This window comes from Poecilia formosa, unplaced genomic scaffold (genome assembly GCF_000485575.1).
Source record: "Poecilia formosa unplaced genomic scaffold, Poecilia_formosa-5.1.2 Scaffold158, whole genome shotgun sequence".
Lineage (NCBI taxonomy): Eukaryota > Metazoa > Chordata > Actinopteri > Cyprinodontiformes > Poeciliidae > Poecilia > Poecilia formosa.
The window spans coordinates 353,759-375,779 of record NW_006800097.1 but is presented as its reverse complement, the minus strand read 5'-3'; the positions used below and the strand labels follow the sequence as shown (position 1 = coordinate 375,779).

The 22,021-nt window shown below is 37.9% G+C and overlaps 2 protein-coding genes across 9 annotated transcripts in view; one reads left to right on the top strand and one right to left on the bottom strand.

The window, feature by feature from the left end:
* LOC103146392 (H-2 class I histocompatibility antigen, Q9 alpha chain-like) overlaps nt 1–22,021 on the bottom strand; it is a 285,415-nt gene that overhangs the window by 83,547 nt on the left and 179,847 nt on the right. The window lies entirely within an intron of this gene.
* The window catches only part of col11a2 (collagen, type XI, alpha 2), a 42,305-nt gene that overhangs the window by 3,206 nt on the left and 17,078 nt on the right, over nt 1–22,021 (top strand). The window contains exons 2-22 of one of the 8 annotated variants that reach the window (XM_007564306.2): nt 7,844–8,005; nt 9,357–9,567; nt 9,946–10,108; nt 10,265–10,387; nt 13,978–14,925; nt 15,948–16,067; nt 17,479–17,694; nt 18,449–18,502; nt 18,941–18,982; nt 19,124–19,186; nt 19,281–19,355; nt 19,710–19,796; nt 20,220–20,276; nt 20,418–20,471; nt 20,547–20,600; nt 20,748–20,801; nt 20,934–20,987; nt 21,147–21,200; nt 21,308–21,352; nt 21,540–21,593; nt 21,945–21,989. In XM_007564306.2, the coding sequence (XP_007564368.1) occupies nt 7,844–8,005; nt 9,357–9,567; nt 9,946–10,108; nt 10,265–10,387; nt 13,978–14,925; nt 15,948–16,067; nt 17,479–17,694; nt 18,449–18,502; nt 18,941–18,982; nt 19,124–19,186; nt 19,281–19,355; nt 19,710–19,796; nt 20,220–20,276; nt 20,418–20,471; nt 20,547–20,600; nt 20,748–20,801; nt 20,934–20,987; nt 21,147–21,200; nt 21,308–21,352; nt 21,540–21,593; nt 21,945–21,989 (2,735 nt within the window). Of the gene's footprint in view, nt 1–7,843; nt 8,006–9,356; nt 9,568–9,945; nt 10,109–10,264; nt 10,388–12,057; nt 12,147–13,977; nt 14,926–15,947; nt 16,068–17,478; nt 17,695–18,448; nt 18,503–18,940; nt 18,983–19,123; nt 19,187–19,280; nt 19,356–19,709; nt 19,797–20,219; nt 20,277–20,417; nt 20,472–20,546; nt 20,601–20,747; nt 20,802–20,933; nt 20,988–21,146; nt 21,201–21,307; nt 21,353–21,539; nt 21,594–21,944; nt 21,990–22,021 lie in introns of those variants that run through there. The other 7 variants (XM_016677526.1, XM_016677527.1, XM_016677529.1 and 4 more) reach the window with 7 other exon arrangements.

Below are 22,021 nucleotides of genomic sequence, written 5' to 3'. Positions count from 1 at the left end.
TTTGTGCCCTGAGTCACGTTTTCTGAACTTTTGGCAATGTGGCACTTCATCTGGCAGTCAGAAGGGATCCATGCATTCCCAAAGGTTTAATCTAAACCCTTGCTAGACCCAATAAAAATCTGACTGTTTGCAACATAAACTTAATTAGGATTAAAGGGTTTTTCTTTTATAATCCTAGCCAATCACATACTTATCCTCAACAAATATTTACAATGGATATTATTTTTATACAGAAATTGTAATAATGCACAGTATAATGGAAACCAGTTGTTTCTTTAATGCCAAATGATAAAGTGTGATTTAATTCACAGAGCCCAGTGGATTGTATCTAGTACCTTGCAGAAATCTTTCAACAGAGCAAGTATGTGGCAACAGTGGGCAGCTAAATTTGGTTACATTGTTCAAAAAATGTTACGAACCAACATCTGTAGCCTACATGAAGCACAAACAAGTCTGTTTTTCCTGTTTTAAGACTCCAAACAGCCCATTTCTAAAACCTTTTCCAAACCAGATATTATTAAAACGCTTTGCCCTGGATTTAGTCTTCCAGGCACTGAGTGAATTATTTCTTTTCTTCAGATTTCATCAGGAATGAAAAACGTCCGCTTTACCTCAGCCATAAATTTGCTATAAAGGTATTATTTTTGGTTGTGGGGTTACATCTGTGAAAACAGGGTGGTTGGAAGTTCATGGCAAACAGCCTGTCTTAATGTGCTAATTAGTGTCAACGAGTCCACACACTTTATAAAAATAGAGCATGTAATTGCTTGCATGTCTGAACTCTGGCTAACTTCATTTGTCACAAGGATTTATTTTCATTAAGAGTTTCTTAATTTTTGCACTCTATAGGCATCATTTTGCTTCAGGAACCAAGACTTTGCTCTCCATCATTTTCTCAATAATTCAGCAGACTCAGATGGTAGCTGTAGCTAAATCACACAGAAGTCAAAGCAGAGATATGATTTAACACCTCTCAGGCCTCAGCTGTAAACCATGACATCGCCTCAAAATGTAAACTTTTAAAGGCATCTTTCAGACAAAACCGCATTAAAAATGCAGACTTGAAGGAAGACAGGGAGCGGAAGATCGCTGTTCTGTTTTCCTTTGGTTTTATAGGTGATGATTTGGTGGTTTGTCTGACTGGATTCCTCCAAGACTTTGTGTTTCAGCAGAAGATGTACAACGACGGCAGGCGAGCGTGCCAGCTTTATAATGACAGACTGTCTGCATAAGTTGCTATTCCCAGTCGCTGCTATTTTCTGTTTCAAGGAAGTCAATGTAGGAGGGCGCAGAGCCCAGCTGCATTTTTACATTAAATCTTAATGTACATCGTTTTTCCAGACATCACTTCAGTCTGCTGTGTGTTCAGACTTCCACAGAAAGAGCTGCTCTTCACGATGCAGAGCTGCAGGGAAGCACTTGAAATTAATTACCTACTTCTGGTGATGCAGAAACCTTTAAGTATAAACTAACATTTAGAGGAAACAACATTCCTCTGAGTTTATCTTGAAAGCTGATAGTTTTTATAAGGATTATGAGTTGATCTCAGTTTGCTCAGTAGGAACTGTGTGAGAAACGAACACCGTGTATCAGCAGCTGGTTCAAACTTGTTTAAAATAACCTTAAAGTCAAGGAAGGGCTTTATATTAGTACTACCTTGTGTTATTTCTTTTTAACTTTAAAATTTAGACATAAATTCTGATGATATTTTGTTTGTGTCGGAACAAGATCCTTGGAATGAAACAGAAAGTATTTATGGCTTTCCGTATATGTGTTTTCCTGTTTGGTACACAATTTACATATTACATTTTTACTCCATATGTCGTTGTTTTAGATTAAATTATTCAGAAATAATGTCCACAAGCAAACAGGTGCATCATCATGTTAATGTTATTATTTACCAGAACACAACGTGTCCCAACTACTCAAGCCCAGCTCAGGCTCAGGTCTCTTGTTGCAGCTAAGCTGCACCAATAACATCTCAGAAATCTCACAGTACTGCTGATGTGGGGATTTCCACACTAAAACATCTCACTGTGAGCACGACTACCAGAAAGTGAAGCCTTTTCATGTATTCTAATTGCATTTCATGAAAGTCAGGATTCGTCTTAAAGAAGATATCAGTTGCTTGACTGGTGAATTTTCAGTAGATGGGTGAGAATAAGACCTGTAAGTATTAATTGGTTCCAAACTTTGGGAACTTTTAGTTTCTGCTTTGATTGGAAACTTTTTTTTTTTCTTCTTTTTGGACTTTTCATCAGATACAGATTTTTGTCAGATTTTTTAAATAAAAACTTGTGTCTTTGTTTTCTAACTTCTTCTAATGTGAAATAGTTCAACCTTTCACCATGCCATCATAAAGAGCTTTATAGTGTTTGAGACTTAAAGAGTTTCCCGTATTTGCAGTAAATGCAGACATAACTGAGCTGCTTTTTCTGCTTATCATTTATCATAATCACCATCATCAGTGTAGTTTCTAATTTGTGTCTTTGCTAAATATGCGGTCCATATGATGGTATAGAGCAGGGAAGCACTCATTCTCTCCCTGGTCGGGGGACCCTGGTCCCATGCTGGCATTGTGGTGTCAGGATCCTCCCTCAGATCCAAACTGAGCCTGCGGCCTGCAGTCCAGAAACCACACAACAGTCCGGCATGGCATCATCAGTGGAGCAAATGCACACTGGCAAAAGCCACATAAAGGCTGCCAGAGAAGCGCAGTACAGTATAAATTGGCTCTTCAGGGACAGATCCATCATTTAATATATTAGGTAGAGACAAGAGCTTAAAAACATAGAATAAACAGCAAAAGATAAAGCCTAAATATGAATTTGGGTTGAAACATGGAAAATGTGACAGGCAAATTTTAGATGTCATGGATGCTTCGGTGTTTTTTTTAATTTGTCCATTTTAGAAGAAACATTTTCACACATATATATGTAATAAACACATAAAAAAGGCAACTACATTGCTTTTCACGTGCAGCTGAAGTTCCTTTTAATTGGTCCTTTACAGCTGAGTTTGTTTTCAGTTGTTCTTTAACAGCTAATGTCATTCATCTGCTTTCTGGTTTGCACATTTTCCTTAATTTCTTTCCTTTTTTTGATCAGAACCACATCACTTTTACACAAATCCAAAATACATTAGTTTTTCTTTTTGTGGATTTCCTTAGTTTTTTTTTCTGTTTGAATGTTTTTCTCTTCCCACACTGCAGAAAACATTGCTGAAAGTCAGCAAACCCACACCGACAAACCCAAACCTCGACTTTAAACCAATAACCTAAATTTTAAAAGCTTTCTCTTTGTCTTGCATGGAAACTCATTATACATGTTACTGTCTTGGTACTCAAGACATTATAAATAAATCATAACTATAGAGGTTCATGTTGAAAATTATAACCTGCAGTTTGAGCGCTGCATATTTTCTAGCGATGTGGTTTTCTGGGTGGACGGAGGAGCAGCTGGTGCCTGAGGAACAAGTGGAATTAAATTTAAAATTATTTCTTAAATTTTGTTTTCAATATGAAAGTCTTTATGCCTGCTTTTTAACTTTTCAATCTGCTTTAATTTCCTTTTCTCATATGAGTGTCTGTGAGGCTGAGAAGTACTGAGACAGAGAGCAAAGATAAATTTGCTTGCTTGTGTGTTGATGTCTTGTAAATATAACACATTTCACTTGCTCAGGGTGTCTAACAAAGCGGTTGTTGTGTAAAGGTGAGAGGTTAGGGGTCAGTGTGTCGGCTGGAGTGTGTGTCTGGTATTTGTCAAAGCTGTGCAAGAAAAGGAAAGAGAACACACACACACACACACACACACACACAGAGACAAACAGAATACACAAGTAGAGAGGTATGCTAGTACACAATGATCACACATAAAACCTGCAGCGCAGAGCATCCCAGTCCCATCGGGGGGTGAAGATGTTGTCCCTTTGGGTTAGCTAGTTTTGTTCTATTAGATCTGTTCAGCTGGAAGCGACACATTCACTATGTCAGTTTCTAATCTGATGTTGTTGAGGATCTTATGTGTGTTTCACAAGGGCAAGTCCAATTGTGTAGCTGTCTTTCAGAAATGAAGCTCTTTGACATTATGTACATACAAGATCAAATCTGTGCACAGCACCTGCTATATTGTAAAAATAAGAGCTTTATGTTTTCTAAACTACTGAACATGTCCCAATAGTTTCTAATTCTTTTGCTTTAGCGCTGATTATTTGTCACTGCAGTCAGCTGCTTTCACAGTCTGAATATGTAAACACTTTGTATGAGTAATTGCAGCATTATGCTCAGTTTCCACAGGCTTTGATTGTCCTCTCTAATTGTCTACTCTGTTAGTTATATTTATTTCAGCTCCATCTAGTGGCCGTTAGCAGTAACTACAGCTCTCTGAACATCAGGATCTTAAAGCACCACCTCGTTTTAGAGTATACGTGCTTCTCATGTTGGTTGTAATTGAGCTTAATTTGGGCTCTGAGTGTTGAGTTGTTTCAGGTTCTGCATCACTTACAGGATTACAGTGTTAAAGAGACAGGACTGTTTCAGTCTGGGTCACATGTTGAAAGACTGAACCACCCTATAACACAGGGTTCTACTGTACACGTGCTACATGTGAGTTTATTACACTTTAAGTGTGTTGGTAGTTATGTCCACAAGACCTCTGAGGAGCAGAGGTTTTGTGATTTATGTTCCTCTGAACTCTGCTGTGTGGGACTTTGTGTGTTCAACTTGTCAAAAAGGATGAGGGGAAAAGTCCAAGCTAGAAGGGACACCCTGGTCTTCCAGGTTGATGGTTCTGAATTGCTTTTAGATCCCACCTGGAAACCTCTTAAAGGTCAACTTAAAGAATAATTAAATTTATGGAATAGGCATTTCTTCTCCAACTGAATGCCTATTTTTAAATCCTGGATTTTCCACATTTTACTTTGCCTTGGGAAAACAAGCTAAAGCTGACATTTACACTGATATGTGAATTGCTGGGTGTGTACCAGACAAGAAAGCCCTGCAAATGTTTTAAAACTAAATAATGATGTGTGAAAGCAGCGCTTTGTAATCTGAAAGTGCTTTTAGTGTCAAGGGGTTAGCGTTAAATGAGAACAGTGTGAGTCAGGTGTCCTGTTTTGGAATTTTCTTGACAAAAATAGTTGCTTCTGTTAAACCTCAGCCGAATCCCTTGTCGGTTGGTGTTCATACAAGCTACTGTAATCTTTACATCCAGCTCTGGTTATGACTGTTCTCATGCCTCAGAGCCCTGTTTCCTGTCTTAATGACAGCAGTGTAATTGGGCCACACCTGCATCAAATGGTTGAAGCCATCTGTGAGTCTTCATGCTAAAAGACACTGAGGAAGCAGAATGTGGTGAAGGAAAGTTTATGCCCCTCAGTGGTGTTTTCCCAGCTTGTCTAGTTTCGTTTGTGCCACCCCTCGTGTCGTGAGGTGTGTATAAGTGCGCGGTTTGCCGCCTGCGCTGTGAGTACCTCTGCTGCTCTGTGTGTTATTCTTTTTTCAGGGTGTGTTTTTGTCGTGATTGTGGTCCTTCAGGCAGGAAGGGCTGCAGACTTAAGCTGGGCTGGGAACGGGGGAACAGAGCAGCGCATTGTACTGGACGTACTGGGGGAGCTCAGGGTGCAATCTGATCCAGTATCCTGCCATCACAGAACCACACTGTCTACTGTCACTGACTGACCCCCCCACAAAACACACACTCACTCTAACCTGGCATGAGCTTTCCTTCCCAACCGCTTCCTCTTATTGCTTTCCCTACTTTTATTTCAACAGTGTTCCCTGATGATAATGATTTTTTTTTTTCCATCTTTAAAGTTTGAGAATAAATTGTGGCTAAATGGACTCAGAAGCTTAATTTTCTGTTTAGGCGTTATTATTATCAGAAATCCAAGAAGAAAGTTTATTTAATTAAATTCAATGTCTTTTCCTTCTCTCCTTGCAATGGTCTCTATTATCCTGTTTGCACCTTCTCTTAACTCCCTTCTGCTAAAATTTACTTCCAAACTGATTTTCTGAGAAGGTTTCTGGATGGGACAGCCTTATCTGTAGTCCAGTACCTCTTACCTTCACCTGCTCCTCCTCCCTGTTGCTTCCTGTTACTTTCCTCCATTTCCCTTCTCTCTCTGATGCACAGTGACATTAATAGACTGTGGTCTGGACACCCAGAGGTAATATGAATGCACCATTTGACCAGTCTGAATAAACATGACCTTCTGTGGGATTATATGACAAACTGTTAACTCTGGGTGTTACCACTGCTAGCAACAAAAACAACAAAGTGTCACATTTGGTACCAAGGGATTGTTTTGAAAGTGCATTAACACACTCTTAAAAAGTATTTTTAACCTAGTATTTATTTCTGTTACTGATGTGCTTGAAGATCCATTTTGTTAAAAGGTCATTGAATTTGTGCCAGTTTTACATGTTTTCTGAAAAGTCGTCTGTTATTCATAGTTGGAGCTTTCAGACTTTGATTACCAGAAGAATTTACTGAACTGAGCATGTTTTACTTTTAGTTTAGAAAAGTTCTTTATTTGGGTTTGTTCATTTACTTTTCACCAAATACAACAAAATAAAAGTTTGCACCTGACTGGCACACAAGGCATCTTAAATGTGGCTTCTCTGCAGTTTGACTTTGCTCAATGTATTAAGCATTGGTGAAAGGAGTACTATTGCATGATTTAACTATAAATATTTTTGCTTTTTAAATTTTACCAGCGCATGGTTCACTGACTTTACAAGTTTATTATGGAAAACACTAAATTATAGCCTCCTATAAATTATTTTTTATTGTCTGTGAACAATGAAACTGACTCACTGGTCACTGGAACACAAGCTGAGGGAGCCTGATGACTAAATCTGGGAAAATGTGAGCAGAGGTTCCAGCTGCATAGCTGCATCACCAAAGAACTTGTCAACAAATGACTTCTTTTTTTAATTTTAGGCATGTTTGAGGTTTTCGTTTTGTTTTAGAACCACAGCAAAACAAAACAAAACAACAAAAAAAACATTGGTCTGCATGCATGCATTGTTAAAGAAATTTATAGTAAATACTATTTTGAATGAACAACAAAAACTACTCATGATTTTCAACATGCAACATAATCTACACATCCAGTCACGCACCACAAACTCATATCTAAGGACAACTTAAGGAGATTTATATCTGAATGTCATGTTTTTGGAGTGTGTTTTTTTCTTCTAATCTCAGTTTTGCATTATGTCATAATGCTTTTGAGCAATATGAGAAAGTCAACAAAATAAACCAAAGTGTGGAGAAACCGGCAGGCTGAGCTGTGTCTGAAAGTGAGGACAGGATGTTAGATTGGCTGTTCACTCTGTTTTTTATATATAAATGAATATGTCAAATTAAAATGTTTTCTGCTTATTTTGAATGTGTATGAATCTCTCTACTAGGTGCATAAGTAAGGTAAAACTGTTATATGCCAGTGTCGGATGAATATTCAGTTGACTCTGCAGCAGCATCACATCAGCAGCCTCTTGTTCCAGTTGCTTGAAGAATGTGAGCAGAATATAGAGCACTGTCTGGTTTATCTGTAACTGAGTTTTGCTAACCCACCCTGCTCTGGTTCATATATACGGCTTGGACTCCTGCCCATCTGCTCCAACAGAGCAGCGCTTTCTTTTTACAATTTAAATACAGTGTATGTGCAGTAGTAGACACTTTAAGGGCATTCTCAAGTGGCTTGATAAACAACTTGCAGTATCATTTTAATAATCACACTGCTGTCCCTGCCTATAACTATATTTCTGCTGCTTAAAGAAATCTCTTACCATCCCAAAGCAATGAATTGAATGTCTTTCTTTATTTCTCGTCCTCCTCAGATCCAGTGGATGTGTTGCGTGCTCTGCAGGTTCCCTCTCTCCCTGAGGGTGTGAAGAAAGTCCCAGGCTTCTGCACATCCCGTCGCTCCAGCAGCCCTGATCATGCTTACCGTATCACCAAGAAGGCCCAGATCTCTGCCCCCACCAAGCAGCTCTTCTCAGGTAAGCTTTGGGTTGACCAGATTTGTAATTTTCTAAACAAGGAACCACTGTAATGATTTCCCCACAACCCTATAAATAATCAAAATGTAAATATTCAGAGACACTCTTAATGTTTTACACATTTTTAATGTAGCAGGAATAAAGGCACATCAGAGCTGCAGTAATAAACAAAGGAGAAAAAACTATCACTGGGACTCCTCTGTTGCTAACACATTAATTATTTATTTATTGGTAATCTGTCACTGTTTTGTCAGAAACATTGAGTCACTGATATACCTACATTATCCTGGTCATATATTTTGAAAAAAATAAGAAAAATAAAATAAAATTAAAATATAACCAAGTACAGAAAGTAAAACACACTTTTCCCCCCCTTTTTTTTAACTAATGTCAGCTAAACTCATTTTCAGTTGATATTGAAACGTCAGTAAATGCATTATTTTTAATTGTTTGAGACAAAATAGGGAATAGCCCAACTGATTTTATGATTTTATTCTCCACATTTTTAACAACCATCTTCACGCCGACAGTCGGCAACTTCAAGCCATGCTAACTTTCACTCTCAATTAGCTTGAGTTAAGCTCTTCAATAATTGACGGGTTTGGGGGTTTTGTTCAGTTTGTCTGTATGTGTACTAATATAGCAAATGTTAGCAACATTTTTATTATTTTTTAAGTCGTTCTTTTGGCTAACTAGTGATGATATTGGTCGCTAATTTTTTGCTAACGCAGTGGAAAGCTAACTATGGAAAAACAAGCTAACTGTTTTTCCACTTGAGAAAGCGTCGAGTATAGTTGCTTTTGTATCTTCAAAACAGGTAAGTAAACGTTATGTTTTGTAAAGTAATTTCCTGTACAATAATATAGTTTTTAATTTTATAAATTTTATGTGAACGTATTCCTATCGTTCATTACAGTTTGCTGTGCCTCAAACTCACATTCTTAGTTTTACAGGAGCTGCTGTGTGTCCTTTGTGCTGAATTACTTCTAGTATAATTATGTATTATTGTGTTGGAGTTAAGTCAGTTTTGTGGAAAGATTTCAACACGTTACTTTAAGATTTTTGCCTGACACTATGGAGCAACGTATGAAAACAGAAAGTGCCACTTATGTGGTTATATGAAGAAATCCCTGAAGCTGATTTTTAGCTTTGGTTCTGCTTAGCATTCTTTCTCTGGCTGTCGCCGCCTGTTATTATGAGCTCATATCTTGATGCCAGCTTCACTTTCTGATCTGTGTTGATCTTGAGGTACCTCTCCCCTGACTTTAATTTTAAGATTCATGTCAACTTGGTCTGCTTCTGTTTTTTTTTTTGCATTTCTCTTAGTTTTTGTGCATCTTTTCCGTTTAAGGTCGTTTCCCGGAGAATTTCTCCATCATGACCCTGATCAAGCCCCAGGCTGGTCTGCAGGCCTTCCTCCTCTCCATCTACAGTGAGCAGGGGATCCAGCAGTTGGGCATTGAACTGGGTCGCTCACCTGTTTTCCTTTATGAGGACCAGCATGGCAAACCAGCTCCTGAGGACTACCCACTCTTCAGAGGCATCAACCTGGCTGATGGCAAGTCAGTAACCAGCAGCAACCAGTTTGTGACTAGTTGAAATTATGTTACTTACTTATCTGTGAGGTTAGAAATAGTATCTTTGTTGATGTCTTAGTTTAATATGCACTGCTCAGGAAAATAAAGGGAACACTCAAATAACACATCCTAGATCTGAATGAATGAAATATTCTCATTGAATACTTTGTTCTGTACAAAGTTGAATGTGCTGACAACAAAATCACACAAAAATCATCAATGGAAATCAAATTTATTAACCAGTGGAGGCCTGGATTTGGAGCCACACACAAAATTAAAGTGAAATGTTCCCTTTATTTTTTTGAGCAGTATATAATTATGTCTTTGGTCATGTGTGTTGCTATTCCTCCTGCTCGTCTGTAGGTGGCACCGGATCGCTTTCTCTGTTTCAAAGAAAAATGTGACACTGCTGCTGGACTGTAAGAAGAAGATGACCCGTCCCCTGGCCCGAGGCAACAATGCTGAGGTTGACACCAACGGCATCACCGTGTTTGGAGCTCGTCTACTTGATGAGGAAGTTTTCCAGGTCTGGATATAAAGTATTAGGGAAATGGTTGTACTCTCTATGATTACAGCATGTCTGTACTACGTTTCATCACACAAATTAAATTCTTTGAAATGGCTTTGAATTGGGTCGTATGAAATTATTATATCACTACTTATGTCTGCTTTTTACCCACAGGGAGACATCCAGCAGCTGTTAATCGCCTCCAACCCCCAGGCAGCATATGACTTTTGTGAACACTACAGCCCTGACTGTGACTCCCCTCTGCCCAAAACCCAAGCTCAGGACCCCAACACATACGTGAGTAACACCGCAGAACTGGTACATAGGAGGGTACAATACCTAACCTTTGTTAAACTTACAAACACACATTCCCTCACGTCTTAAAAGTCACACATTATAATAATTTTAACTTAGAAGATTAGGAATTAGCACTACAAGTGAGAAACACATCTGTAGCTCCAGGAAATCTGGCCCAGTCAGAATCTGTGGACTGGATTTTTTTTGTTCTGCCATTTGTAGAAAAATCTTTGGTGAGCCTTATATTGAATTAAACATGAGCTGCTAAATAATGTTAATAATGGTAGTAGTAATAATAATGAAGTTGTGCATTTCTTGAAATATTTGCTGCAAATTGGGGCTTCAGTAAACAAAAAGAAAACTAGTTTGATTTTTTTTTTTTTTTGCTAAAATATTTTTTTACTGATAGTTCTGGCTCTGGCACAGAAGTTCAGTCACTTTTTAATGTGTGACGCATTTCCTTTCACAATACATTTTTAAAATCTATCTTTCTTTCAGCATGTAGTTTATGATTATATATGTGAATTAGGAATACCAGAGCATATGCAAATATGGTCACATAGTAAATTCAGCAGCCTCAGTCCTCTGAAATCTAAGTCCGCAGGTTCAGATTGGGTCATCTGATAAAGCCATCAAAGTTCTGCTCCATCTTTCTGTCTTCCTCATGCATCCTTGTCATCAACAACTGTTTGTATCTATCCAACTTCTCCCTCACCTCCACAATCTGTGTGTCCCAGGAGTATTTAGAAAACCTGAGGGATTTTATTTTCCTCTCAAATCCGCTCCTCTAAACATTTACTCCTTTTTAATCATGATACATACTTTACTGTTTTCTGCTCTACTGCAATGGAACACAGAAAGGTAGGGGTAAGAGGATGATACAGGAAAACATCAATGTCTTCCCATGTTTTTTTCTTATGGATTGAAATAAAGAGAACATCAGCAGAACATGATAATTTAATTCTGATTGGTTCTGTGGTTAAATTGTGACATAGGATTGTGGCTAAAGGTCGGCTTAGGGTGGAACCTGTTTGCTTACTGAGACTGGTTGTGCACAATACATTGTAAGCTTTGGTTAGCCGTTTTGCAGTGTTTGGGAGTTGACATTCCTTCAACACCAGCACAGATTTAATAAATCAAATACATTACACCTGCATGCATCCATCCAAAGTACCAAATCTATGAGCTTGCATGCCTGATCTTACTCAGTGTGAATTATTAGCTGCTGCACAGAGCTCTAAACTTGTCATGTTGATGTTGTTGGGATGACTGCTTATTGAATGAATATAACTCACTATGGTTACATTCATTTGACTTCATCACTGCTTATATTTGTCTCATTCATCTGGGTTGGTTATTTATTGACATTTATAATATTGGCACCTTTTAGCACTCTGACTCAGATGAACTGAGAAATGAAAGCTTTGCATTTCGTCATTACCCCCTTGCTATCTATTGCAGTCTTTCAACATTGTACTTTTGGCCTTTTGCTGTTCTTTGGCCTCCATAACTCCTCCTTATTTCCCTGTGAAAATCTATACTTCCCCTCTTGATGAATTTCTCTTGCTTTCATGTATCTTCCTGTCCCATTCCATCTCATCCCTTCTATCTTTCTTCCAATCCTTCAATCCCTCCACCTTTCTCAGTACTTTGATGAGGAGCAGGATGACCATGAATACCCCTATTATTATGAGGAAAAACAGGCTTTCCCTCCTCCTCTGCATCCCCCTCTTCCCTGCCTGGGGACCCCAATCAGCAGGTAAATTGGGAGCAAGAAAGAGGGAAAACAAATGTAATGGGAGTGTGACATGTTAATACAATAATATTGCAATCCATGATTTACAAGGACTTGTTAAATATTTGAATATAATTTAAATTTATTCTTCAAACTGTATGAAGTTTTTGTGTTTTATTATTTAGTAAGTCAGGGGTCTTTTATCTGTTATCACGCTGTGCCTCCTTTATTTTACGTCACATTTTCCTTTCTTATTAATCAAGATTTACCTCCTAAACACCCACTTCATATCTGCCATTTGTCTTACACAGAGTTATGTTTGCTTCCTGTCAGATTTTGTCTCAAGTCATTAAAATGTTGTCATTTATGTATGTATGTATGTCCACATGTGGCCAAGTGGCGGCACTGAGGAAGTGTAGGTATGCTTGTTTTGGCATACACACGTAATTTTTTTAAATCTATTTTACATTAAGTTGGATAACTTTTAGCATAAACATAGCAAAACAGCAGAATCTACAAAAACAAATTAGATTAACAAGTCATTTAAACATTTCTTATTAAAACTTCTGGATCTGTTGATGGTACTAAATTAATTGCATTGTACTGAGTTTATGCAAATATGATTAAGATAGTTTATGCAAATATGATTAAGATAGAAAAAATGTCTAAGTAATTTCATCTATTTTTTATAATGCTGATATGATTTATGGTATACAGTTGTCACATAGAAAGAAGTGCTTAAAGTTTAATCTCAAAATTCACTTTTTAGTTCGATGACCTCCCTTTCATGGTCTTTTAAGAGGATCTCCACTAGTGTGTTATTTAATCTTTTCATTGTTTTAACACTTGCATGGTCACTTAATTTTTCTGAAAAGTTAAGATTGTTGCATGTTGCTGTCTTTTGTAATATGTGTCAATATGTTTTTGTCAGTACCTACAATTATTTTACTGCATGGTAATACAGTTGACGTTTGCATTATATTCATAAAAACCATGCATGGATGCCACAGTCTGTATCAAAATGTGTTCAGATTCATTTATTACCCCTGAAGGTCTGTGTCTTCTCATGTACCATTTTACTGTTATTTTTTTCTAGAATAAACTATCATTTGCATGCATTTACCTGTAGTACTTGTGAGATAAGAGTTGATCTATGTATGGTACTTTTTTATTTTTGGGGATTTAATTTAACTGACATGTTTTTGCATGCCCAGTTAACATTAAGCTGCTGTCCTTTGCATGGCTTAACAGCTGGAAATTACCTGATTTTCCAGTTGGACCTCATAGTACATTAGTGCAGCTCTGCAAAAGGTTAGTGCATTACTGACGAGTATGTTTGTATGTGTGTTTGTGGGATTGTTTCCACAATGTGTGTGAGTTAAAACAGCTGGCTTTAGCTGACCGTTCACACCCTCAGTGCCTCTACTAAACCACAACCTCCAGTTCCTTAGAGAGCAAAGATGCTGCTTTGTCATTTGATATTGGGAATGGCATTACTGGAGAAAACAGCAAAATTAAATCATACAATTTGGGCTCAAAGAACCAACACCTCTTAAATGCCTCTTGTGAATTCACTGCTAGCTGCTTTTAGTAATGTTAGATCTAGACTTCTGCTGTATCCAGTAATGCCTGCACAGTCTCAGTAAATCATCCAGACCTTAGCCATCTTTATGTCACTGTTTGTCAAAACACCCACTCTTGTCTTTTTGTCTCTTTCTGTCAATCCTTTGTTTGTGCTTTTCATTTTCCTCCCAACCCCTCTGTTATCTGTGTCATCTTCTACCCTCCCTTTCTTTGTCAATTTGCACTTCTGCATTATAAATACTCTTCTACAAACAATTTTACTGGATATTAGAAGAAAGCACTCGATGGAAAAGCAGCTCCATCTAAACCCCTTCTTGTAAAAGTTAAACCCACTCCACCTAAGGCAGCCAAGACTGGACCATACAAAGTGGTTGTAAAGCCACCTATGCCCACCAAAGCTTCTAAATCCCCTGCAGCTAAATCACCTAAAGCAAAACCTACTGCAGCAGAGATCCTCTTGTCTAAGATCAAGCCAACTACAGCAAGTAAATCTAAACCCACATCTGCTCCTGCTAAGAATGGAAATGGCAAACCAACTGCTCAGAAGAAACCAAATACTGGCACTAAAGCCAATGGTAATGGAAAGACTTCTGCGGAGAAATCTAATGGTAACAGCAAAACTCAAACCCATAGTAGTGGAAATGGCAAAGGGAACGGAAAGGCCTCCGTTGTATCTAAGGTGAATGCAAATGGCAAAGCTACAACAGAGAAGAAAGCTGTTGGAAATGGCAAAGCTACTGCTGAAGTCAAAGCTAATGGCAATGCTGGGAATAAAGTGAACGATGCAGCTAAAGCAAACGGCAAAACCAAAGAGTCAAGTAAAGAGGCTACAAAAGTTAAAACCACTAACAAACCAAAGACTGTGGCCAGTGCAGCTACTGTAACATCCAAGCCAAAAACTACTAAAGCACCCAAACCCACCAAACCAGCTCCAACAAAAATGGCAAAACCTGCTGCCACCAAGGGTTCAGTGGGAAAGAGTAAAGATGTGGTCAACAAGGTTCCTCTGGTCAAACCGACTATCGGCAAACCTCAGAAGGTTTCCAATCCAACAAAAGCAACATCTCCATCTCCAGCCATCCGACCCACTTCACCTAAACCTACAAAACCCAAGACGACAGACAACGATGTCAAATCCCAACATAGGCCTTTCCCACCGTTTGACAAGGCTGCGCTGAGTGGATCTGAAGTTAAGAAAGTTACCAACGGTTTTCAACAGGTACAACATGAGGGTTCGTTCATGTTTGGCTTGAAATGTCCACAGATTTTTGCTCCGCTCTTTCATTCTCTTTGCTAGCATTTTCCATCTACTGGGACCTACAGCAAAATTGCAGACGTCATTGCAGATTTTGATGTAAATCCTCAAGCTAGCTGTCTGAATGGAAGTTAGTTCATAAGAACATACTGCCTTCTTGTATTTGCACATATCATATGTTCCTCACAATCTTTGCAACCTCTCCATATGATATGATCCTGCGGCGCACATTGAAGCATGGCTAAAAACAGTTTATCTGTTCTTTACTTCATGCTGAGACAGAATCCTAAGCCCCAGACCTCATTTTCCATGGAAGCAGTTAAAGCAAGAGTCAAGTCCTGGTACAGAAAGTGGAAACCAACATTTATTACTACACTTGCAGCAGAGCAAACCTCCAGCTGTCGCTTTGTCACTGTATGGCAATTTTTTTAGCAGCCTGTCTTTCTGACATCTATCTCTTTGTCTTTTGTTGACTTTATATGATATATAAGTAAAACAGCTTCACAGAACGCATGACAAAAGTCCAGCTCTGTAAGGCTGTTAAGTCACTTTGTCTAATATTTCTTATCTTGGTTGAAACCACTTACTGAAGCATCAAGCTGTGGTATTTCCATCTCATGGGATGGGCAGATGCTCTCAGTTTTGCTTCCAATAAGAGCAAACTTCACACTTTTTTAACCTTGTCTTGAGCTTTATAAAGCAAAACCAGTTCAAGAATTGCATGAAAAGAAGTTTCAGTAAAATCTCAATGACACTGCAAACTGTGAAAAATGTTTAGTCATTGATATTTTAAAGCTACCTGAAACTTCTTTTCTATTATGGATCTTTGTAAGATTAAAAATGTGCGTTGCCAGTGAAGACACTGGTGACCACAGTTTTACGATGCATTCCAGTTTCTGGCTAAAGCAGACCCTGCTAACCCTGCTCTCCCAATCAATTCTGCTTACTTCCTCTCTGCTCAACTTCCTGTCAACCTGACCAATCAGGATGTAGACACTGAATATTCTGAGGCTGGCCACACCCCTACAGACCCCGATTATTACTATGAGGAGATGGTTCCACAGCCAGACGGTGAGGTGATTGGACAAGAAGAGATACCTGTTCAGGTAAAAGAAAATGACTCTTATTGACACATGTCAAATAAAACCATAGATCTTCCATTATGAATTTGTTTTCAATATCTGTAGATTAAATTCAACTGGATAGACAAATTTGTCTGGTAAATCCAACAGCTGAGAAATAAATATGTTTAATTTGTATCAGAATAAAACTGGTTTAGTACCTGTATGTTGGTGAGCCCAGTCCTTGTAGTTTAATATCATAGTATAAGCTCTTTTCTCCTCTTTACATATTTCTAACCGCTCATTACTGTGCTGTTGGCTCTGATGCCACAAAGCAACATGTGAGAGAAAACAAGCTCCTTTTAAAACAGAATGTCCCACATTCATCTCCTTTCCCATCAAACATGTTTATGTGACTCTTTCTCCTTAACAGCAAGATTCTTATGTTGTTCTCATGTCAAGATACCTACTTTAATAGCCAAGTCATCCTGAAATAAGAACAAAAATCTTGTGAAAAAAGCTCCACATAAGAATGTTTGATATGTGGTTTGACCACAGTGACACAAGGAGATGGATAAAATGCATTCCTATATGAAAGAAAAGGCTGACTTGACCTTAGTACACTCAGGGTTCCTTAATGGCGCTTTTGTGTATGTTGTCAGAATCTGTAAAAGAGTGTTTTTTTTAGTTCTCATGTATTCAAGTAGAAAATCAAAGTTAATTTTTTACTTATTTGTGTTCTATGATTTTATTGACTTTGTCCAAATTTTGTGCTGAATCTGTTGCAACTTTGAAGAAACCTTTAGTATGGTAAGGAATGCTGTTTGAAACACTATATAGGCTTTCATCTGTGTTTTCATTTGTATGCGTTACAAGCAAATATTTCTGTTTTCCCACTGGATTAAAAACACAGTTGGTAAGTACACATGTAACATTTTTGCTTTGCATAGAGTAGCACGTAGCAGAAGCTTGTTTCAACAAAGTTTATCATTATCGGTTTGTGTTCAGAAAGGTAAAAATGAAGGTCTGCAGCACAGACTGTCCCTCTTTTTGCACCAAACTCTTACAAACAAAACAAAATGTACAAATCATCAAACACAAGCTGGTAATGAGATGCTCTGCTGAAAACCTGTTGACGAAAGTAAAACAGAAGATTTAGAGTGGCAGGATAAAATCAAACTGAATCAAAGACGGATCAAGTTTATAGGAAATGCCGCATTGTTTTATTTTAACTCAAACTTATGACAGTTGCACAAGGTAAGTTATATTTGAACTGTTCCCTTTTCTGGTACACCTCCTTATTTCAACCCTCTTTTTTCTGCTACACTTACATTTTCCATTCTACACATCTCCCATCTCACTACTTTCCTTCCCTTTCTTGTACTTTTATTTTCTCTTGGTTCTTTCTTTCCTGTTTTTCCATCCATCCTTGTGGGGCTGTAAAAACGCTTCACAGCCTCAGGTAGAACCATCCCTGGAAGGAGAGGAGTTAGACGCCACAAAGACAGGCGGTGTGGGAGAAGAAGTCTTCACTGAGGAGTATGTGACTGGAGACTTGGGCATGAAGGAATATGATTATTCCTACAAAGACTACAGTGACCCAGTACCAGAGACCAGAGAGGCTGATGGCTACATGGGGCCTGCCTTGTCCGCTGTGACCGATGAGGGAGGCGTGAGTATTTTTGCTTTTGAAGCAAAGAATTGCTTTAACCAATCAGGAAGTTCTAGTCTTTGATAAATTGTATTCAATGTCTTCTCGGTAACTTGTTTGGGTTTGCCATGTGTCTTTTTTTAATACAGTCCAGATAAATTTCTTATCCACTGTTGGTAATTCAAACATGCGGTTAAAGTCTTTTTTCTCTGAAAAAACTCCGTGTTGACATGGTGATGTCACTAAATTAGAAAAAGTTATTTAAAATATTTCAAAGATATCCAGGCAAAACTCAGTCAACCAAAGAGAAATATGTTGAATGCAATTCAAGACCTTGAAGTTACACTGTTGGTTGAAAAGGCTTTTATTTTTTAAGTAGTAAAAACGATGCTATGGCTAGTACTGATGTAGAGGCTGTTAAACATAATCAGTAACCTGAAGCATCACATACACTGAAAACTACCATCTGAATGGTCATTCGATTTCAGTGTCTTTTCAGTGTATGGTTTTTGCTTAGTGGCGGTAAGCTTCTTCCTCTTTCATTCAAAATGTTTGATACAGTTATGGACCAAGACTATGGAGATCCACGTCGGTAATTGAAGAAAATCCTAACACACAAGCAAAATACATTTTCATTGTATTACATTTATTTCAATGCTGTAAGATGATGTGGGAAATTGTTGGCTATCTGTTGATGTTTTTGCTGTTGTTTACATGTGGTAGTATCTCCATAATGACTGTGTTGTGTTCCTGGATGCCTGTGTGTTTTCCTCAGACCGGCATCAGCGGCCAGAAAGGAGAAAAGGGAGAACCAGCTGTTTTGGAGCCTGTGAGTCGTTGTTGTGTTTGGTGTTACCACAGTGGCTGAGCTCAGAATTATGACAGGGGTTTTAAATATGTCATCTTCATACTAAAGAACTGCAACGTCCCATATTAGTAAAAGTAAAATGTCATTTTTTAATTGATTAAAATGGTTGATTAATTTCCAACCACTTCAATAATAAATACTGAATCTTCTTTGCTTAATTAAAGTCTCAACAATTTGGAATAAAGCTCTTATACATCAGTTAAGGTACTAAATATTAAAATTGATATACACATTTTTATTGTAACTATAATTTAGTTACAAAAGGTTTTTTCTGACTCCGGTATGTCCTTAGGTATTATTAGAAGAATACAGATTTCTTTATAGTGCTGTGACATCCATTTGTCTTCAGTTTTTACTGACCTGCTGTAATAAAATGTTTTATTTAATTGTTTTTTTCAGGGAATGCTGATTGAAGGTCCTCCAGGGCCTGAAGGACCTGCTGTAAGTATTACATTGTCTGCTGTTTTGGTTGTATAATTGATTAGATTGCATTATTATATTTCTTGATTTTAAAATTTAGGTATTGATTTACTATACTCAGTTTATTAAAGTGATAAAGTGATTTTTTTCTCTGTTTTTCAGGGGCTTCCAGGACCTTCTGGTCCTTCTGGACCTCCTGGCTCAGTGGGTGACCCTGGTGAGAGGGTGAGATTGTTTTTATTGTGTTTAATAAGTGATGAAAATAGTTTTAGTGTTTCTTCCCTATTATCTTTGTTTAATTCTCTGTTTTGTCCTGCAGGGTCCTCCTGGCAGGGCGGGTCTGCCTGGGGCCGATGGAGTTCCTGGACCTCCTGGGACCTCAGTCATGCTGCCTGTAAAATATATTTACTTATTAATTCTTTAGACATGATTTCTATTTCGAATAATGTTTAAGGTGTTACAGTGTTTCTACTCCGCAGTAGGTATAGTTTTGTATTCTTAACATGTTTAGCCTTCCTTTATCGAATGTCACGGATGTTTTTATTTCTGATATCACAACAACAACTAATTAAATATAAACCTTTAGATTTATTCTGTATTCTCACCGGTGGGAATGTTTCTGCTCTTTGCTGAAGTTAATGTTCACTGCCAGTTTTGTTTTGTGTTATAATTATGTAGTTACTGTCGGTGGTTCAGCAAACAGACCTGACTTTGAGTTTTAGCCAAACTTTTTATTTTCTTGTTGCAGTTCCGCTTTGGACAGAGTGGAGGAGACAAGGGTCCCGTTGTTTCTGCACAGGAAGCCCAGGCAGCAGCCATCTTGTCTCAGGCCAGGGTTAGTTCTGATTCTCATTCAATTTATCCACAATGCAAACAGTTTTTTTAATAATTAGTGATGATTTGCAGTTATCCATTTAGGTCCATTGTTGCCTGTGTTGCTGTTATTGTTATGTTCTTTCTTATTGGTTGACATGAGATGGTTTTTATGTAAATTAGTCCAGTGCACCTGGAAAGAGATGACAAATTAAATTAGGAAATGGAAAGACATCTAAATATTTTCAAAATAAACTAATACATAAGGGGTTTTAAGTAACAAATTCACAGTTTGTTTTTTTTGACAAAATCAAATATCAGTGGGGAAAAAAATGTAAAGTTGTTGCAGGAAGACACTTTCCTTGATTCAAACAAAACCATAATAAATAGCCATATGTCCCTATCATTACTGAAGTTAAGATTGAATTTTTTTTGCTTTCTGTAGATGGCTCTGAAGGGCCCGCCTGGACCGATGGGATTCACAGGACGCCCAGGACCCCTGGTGGGTTAACGGCAACGAACTACAGATCTGTTCATTTTATATCTGTTATTTCATAAGATTTTTTTTTACATCAAACTGTGCCATCATTAATGCCTGAGGAATTACAAAAAAGTTTGCTCTGATGATCTTGTTTTTCCTCAGGGAAATCCAGGAAGTCCAGGTTTGAAAGGCGAGAGCGGAGATCCTGGTTCTCAGGTAAATCAGTCGTTTCACCAGACTGGTGAGTTCAGCTTACATGGATGTAAAACATCACTGGCATTCTTTGTTTAGGGCCCCAGGGGTCCCCAGGGCTTGATGGGTCCTCCAGGCAAATCTGGAAGAAGAGTGAGTAAAATGACTGGTTTTTTAAAGAAATATAAAATATTTTATCCGCATCCATTTGACTCTATTTCATTTGTGTTTGTACGAGTATCACCCTCCAGAGCTACAGATACACGTCATAAAACCATGTTTTCCGTATCCTGTCAACAGGGCCGTGCTGGTGCTGATGGTGCTAGGGGAATGCCTGGAGAGCCTGGAACCAAGGTAAAGTCATTCATTTGGAATAATTAATCAAGTTTAAAACAATTTTCCAGAACTCCCAAAACTTGCAGAATAGTCTCAGCTTTATGTTTTGAAATAATATAAGTTTCCTAAAAATGTTTGTTTTTGTTTCAGGGCGATCGTGGTTTTGATGGCCTTCCTGGTTTGCCTGGCGATAAGGGACACAGAGTAAGTTAAACTTTAGGAATAATATACATTTTTACCTTTATTTTAACATTAATGTAAGATTCTGTTCTGATACTGTTTTATCAGCAGCTTTCATTGCTTATAATTTTATAAACAGCTGTAGAATATCCAAAGTCTTCATCTGAAATATCCTCTATTTAGGGTGATCCAGGTCCAATGGGACTGCAAGGATCTCCTGGGGAGGATGGAGAGAGGGTGTGTAATAAAAAGAAAACATAACATTTATTAAAAAGTACTTTTTACATATTGTTACTTCACATCTTTTAGTTATCACCTACTCACTGACATGTCTGTTTTTGTAGGGAGACGATGGAGACGTTGGACCCAGGGGTCTCCCAGGTGAACCCGTGAGTGTTTCCATGACAACCAAGGAGATTTAACATCTCTGTATTTTGAGATTTTGTGTTGTGCATGTTGAATGGAAGATGGTTTTAGATTAAACAAGTTGCAACAAGATGAAACTTGTTCTTGTAGCGTGAAAGTCTCTAGATGTTAGTGATGGATTCTTATTGGTTCTTCTTCGTCCTTCTGCAGGGACCTCGTGGTTTGCTTGGCCCTAAAGGTCCTCCAGGAATCCCTGGACCTCCTGTGAGTAAAATCAGTTTAAACTATGCTTCTCTGTCTTATTTTAACACCATTAACTTATTAATGTCTGACCACAGCAACCTCATGTCCATAGAAAGGAAATTACTAAATTAATCCTCAATATCTTTATCACTGTAATTTGTGATAGTTATGGAAAAATCACAACTGTTAGAATCAGTTAGAAACCCACTTGATTTTTTTCTGCATATGTTACAGTTTGAGATTTGTGTTTTTAAAATAACATAATAGTTATGCCAGCTGTTTAGCTTTATTTGCTAATACTTTCAAATAAAATATGTTTCAAATGTTCAGTTGGTGTCCATAATTGAATGACATTGTATAATCTCTTTTTAGGGTGTAAGAGGAAATGATGGACCTCATGGTCCCAAAGGAAACTTGGTCAGTATCCGTATAATCAGTTATATTTTGTA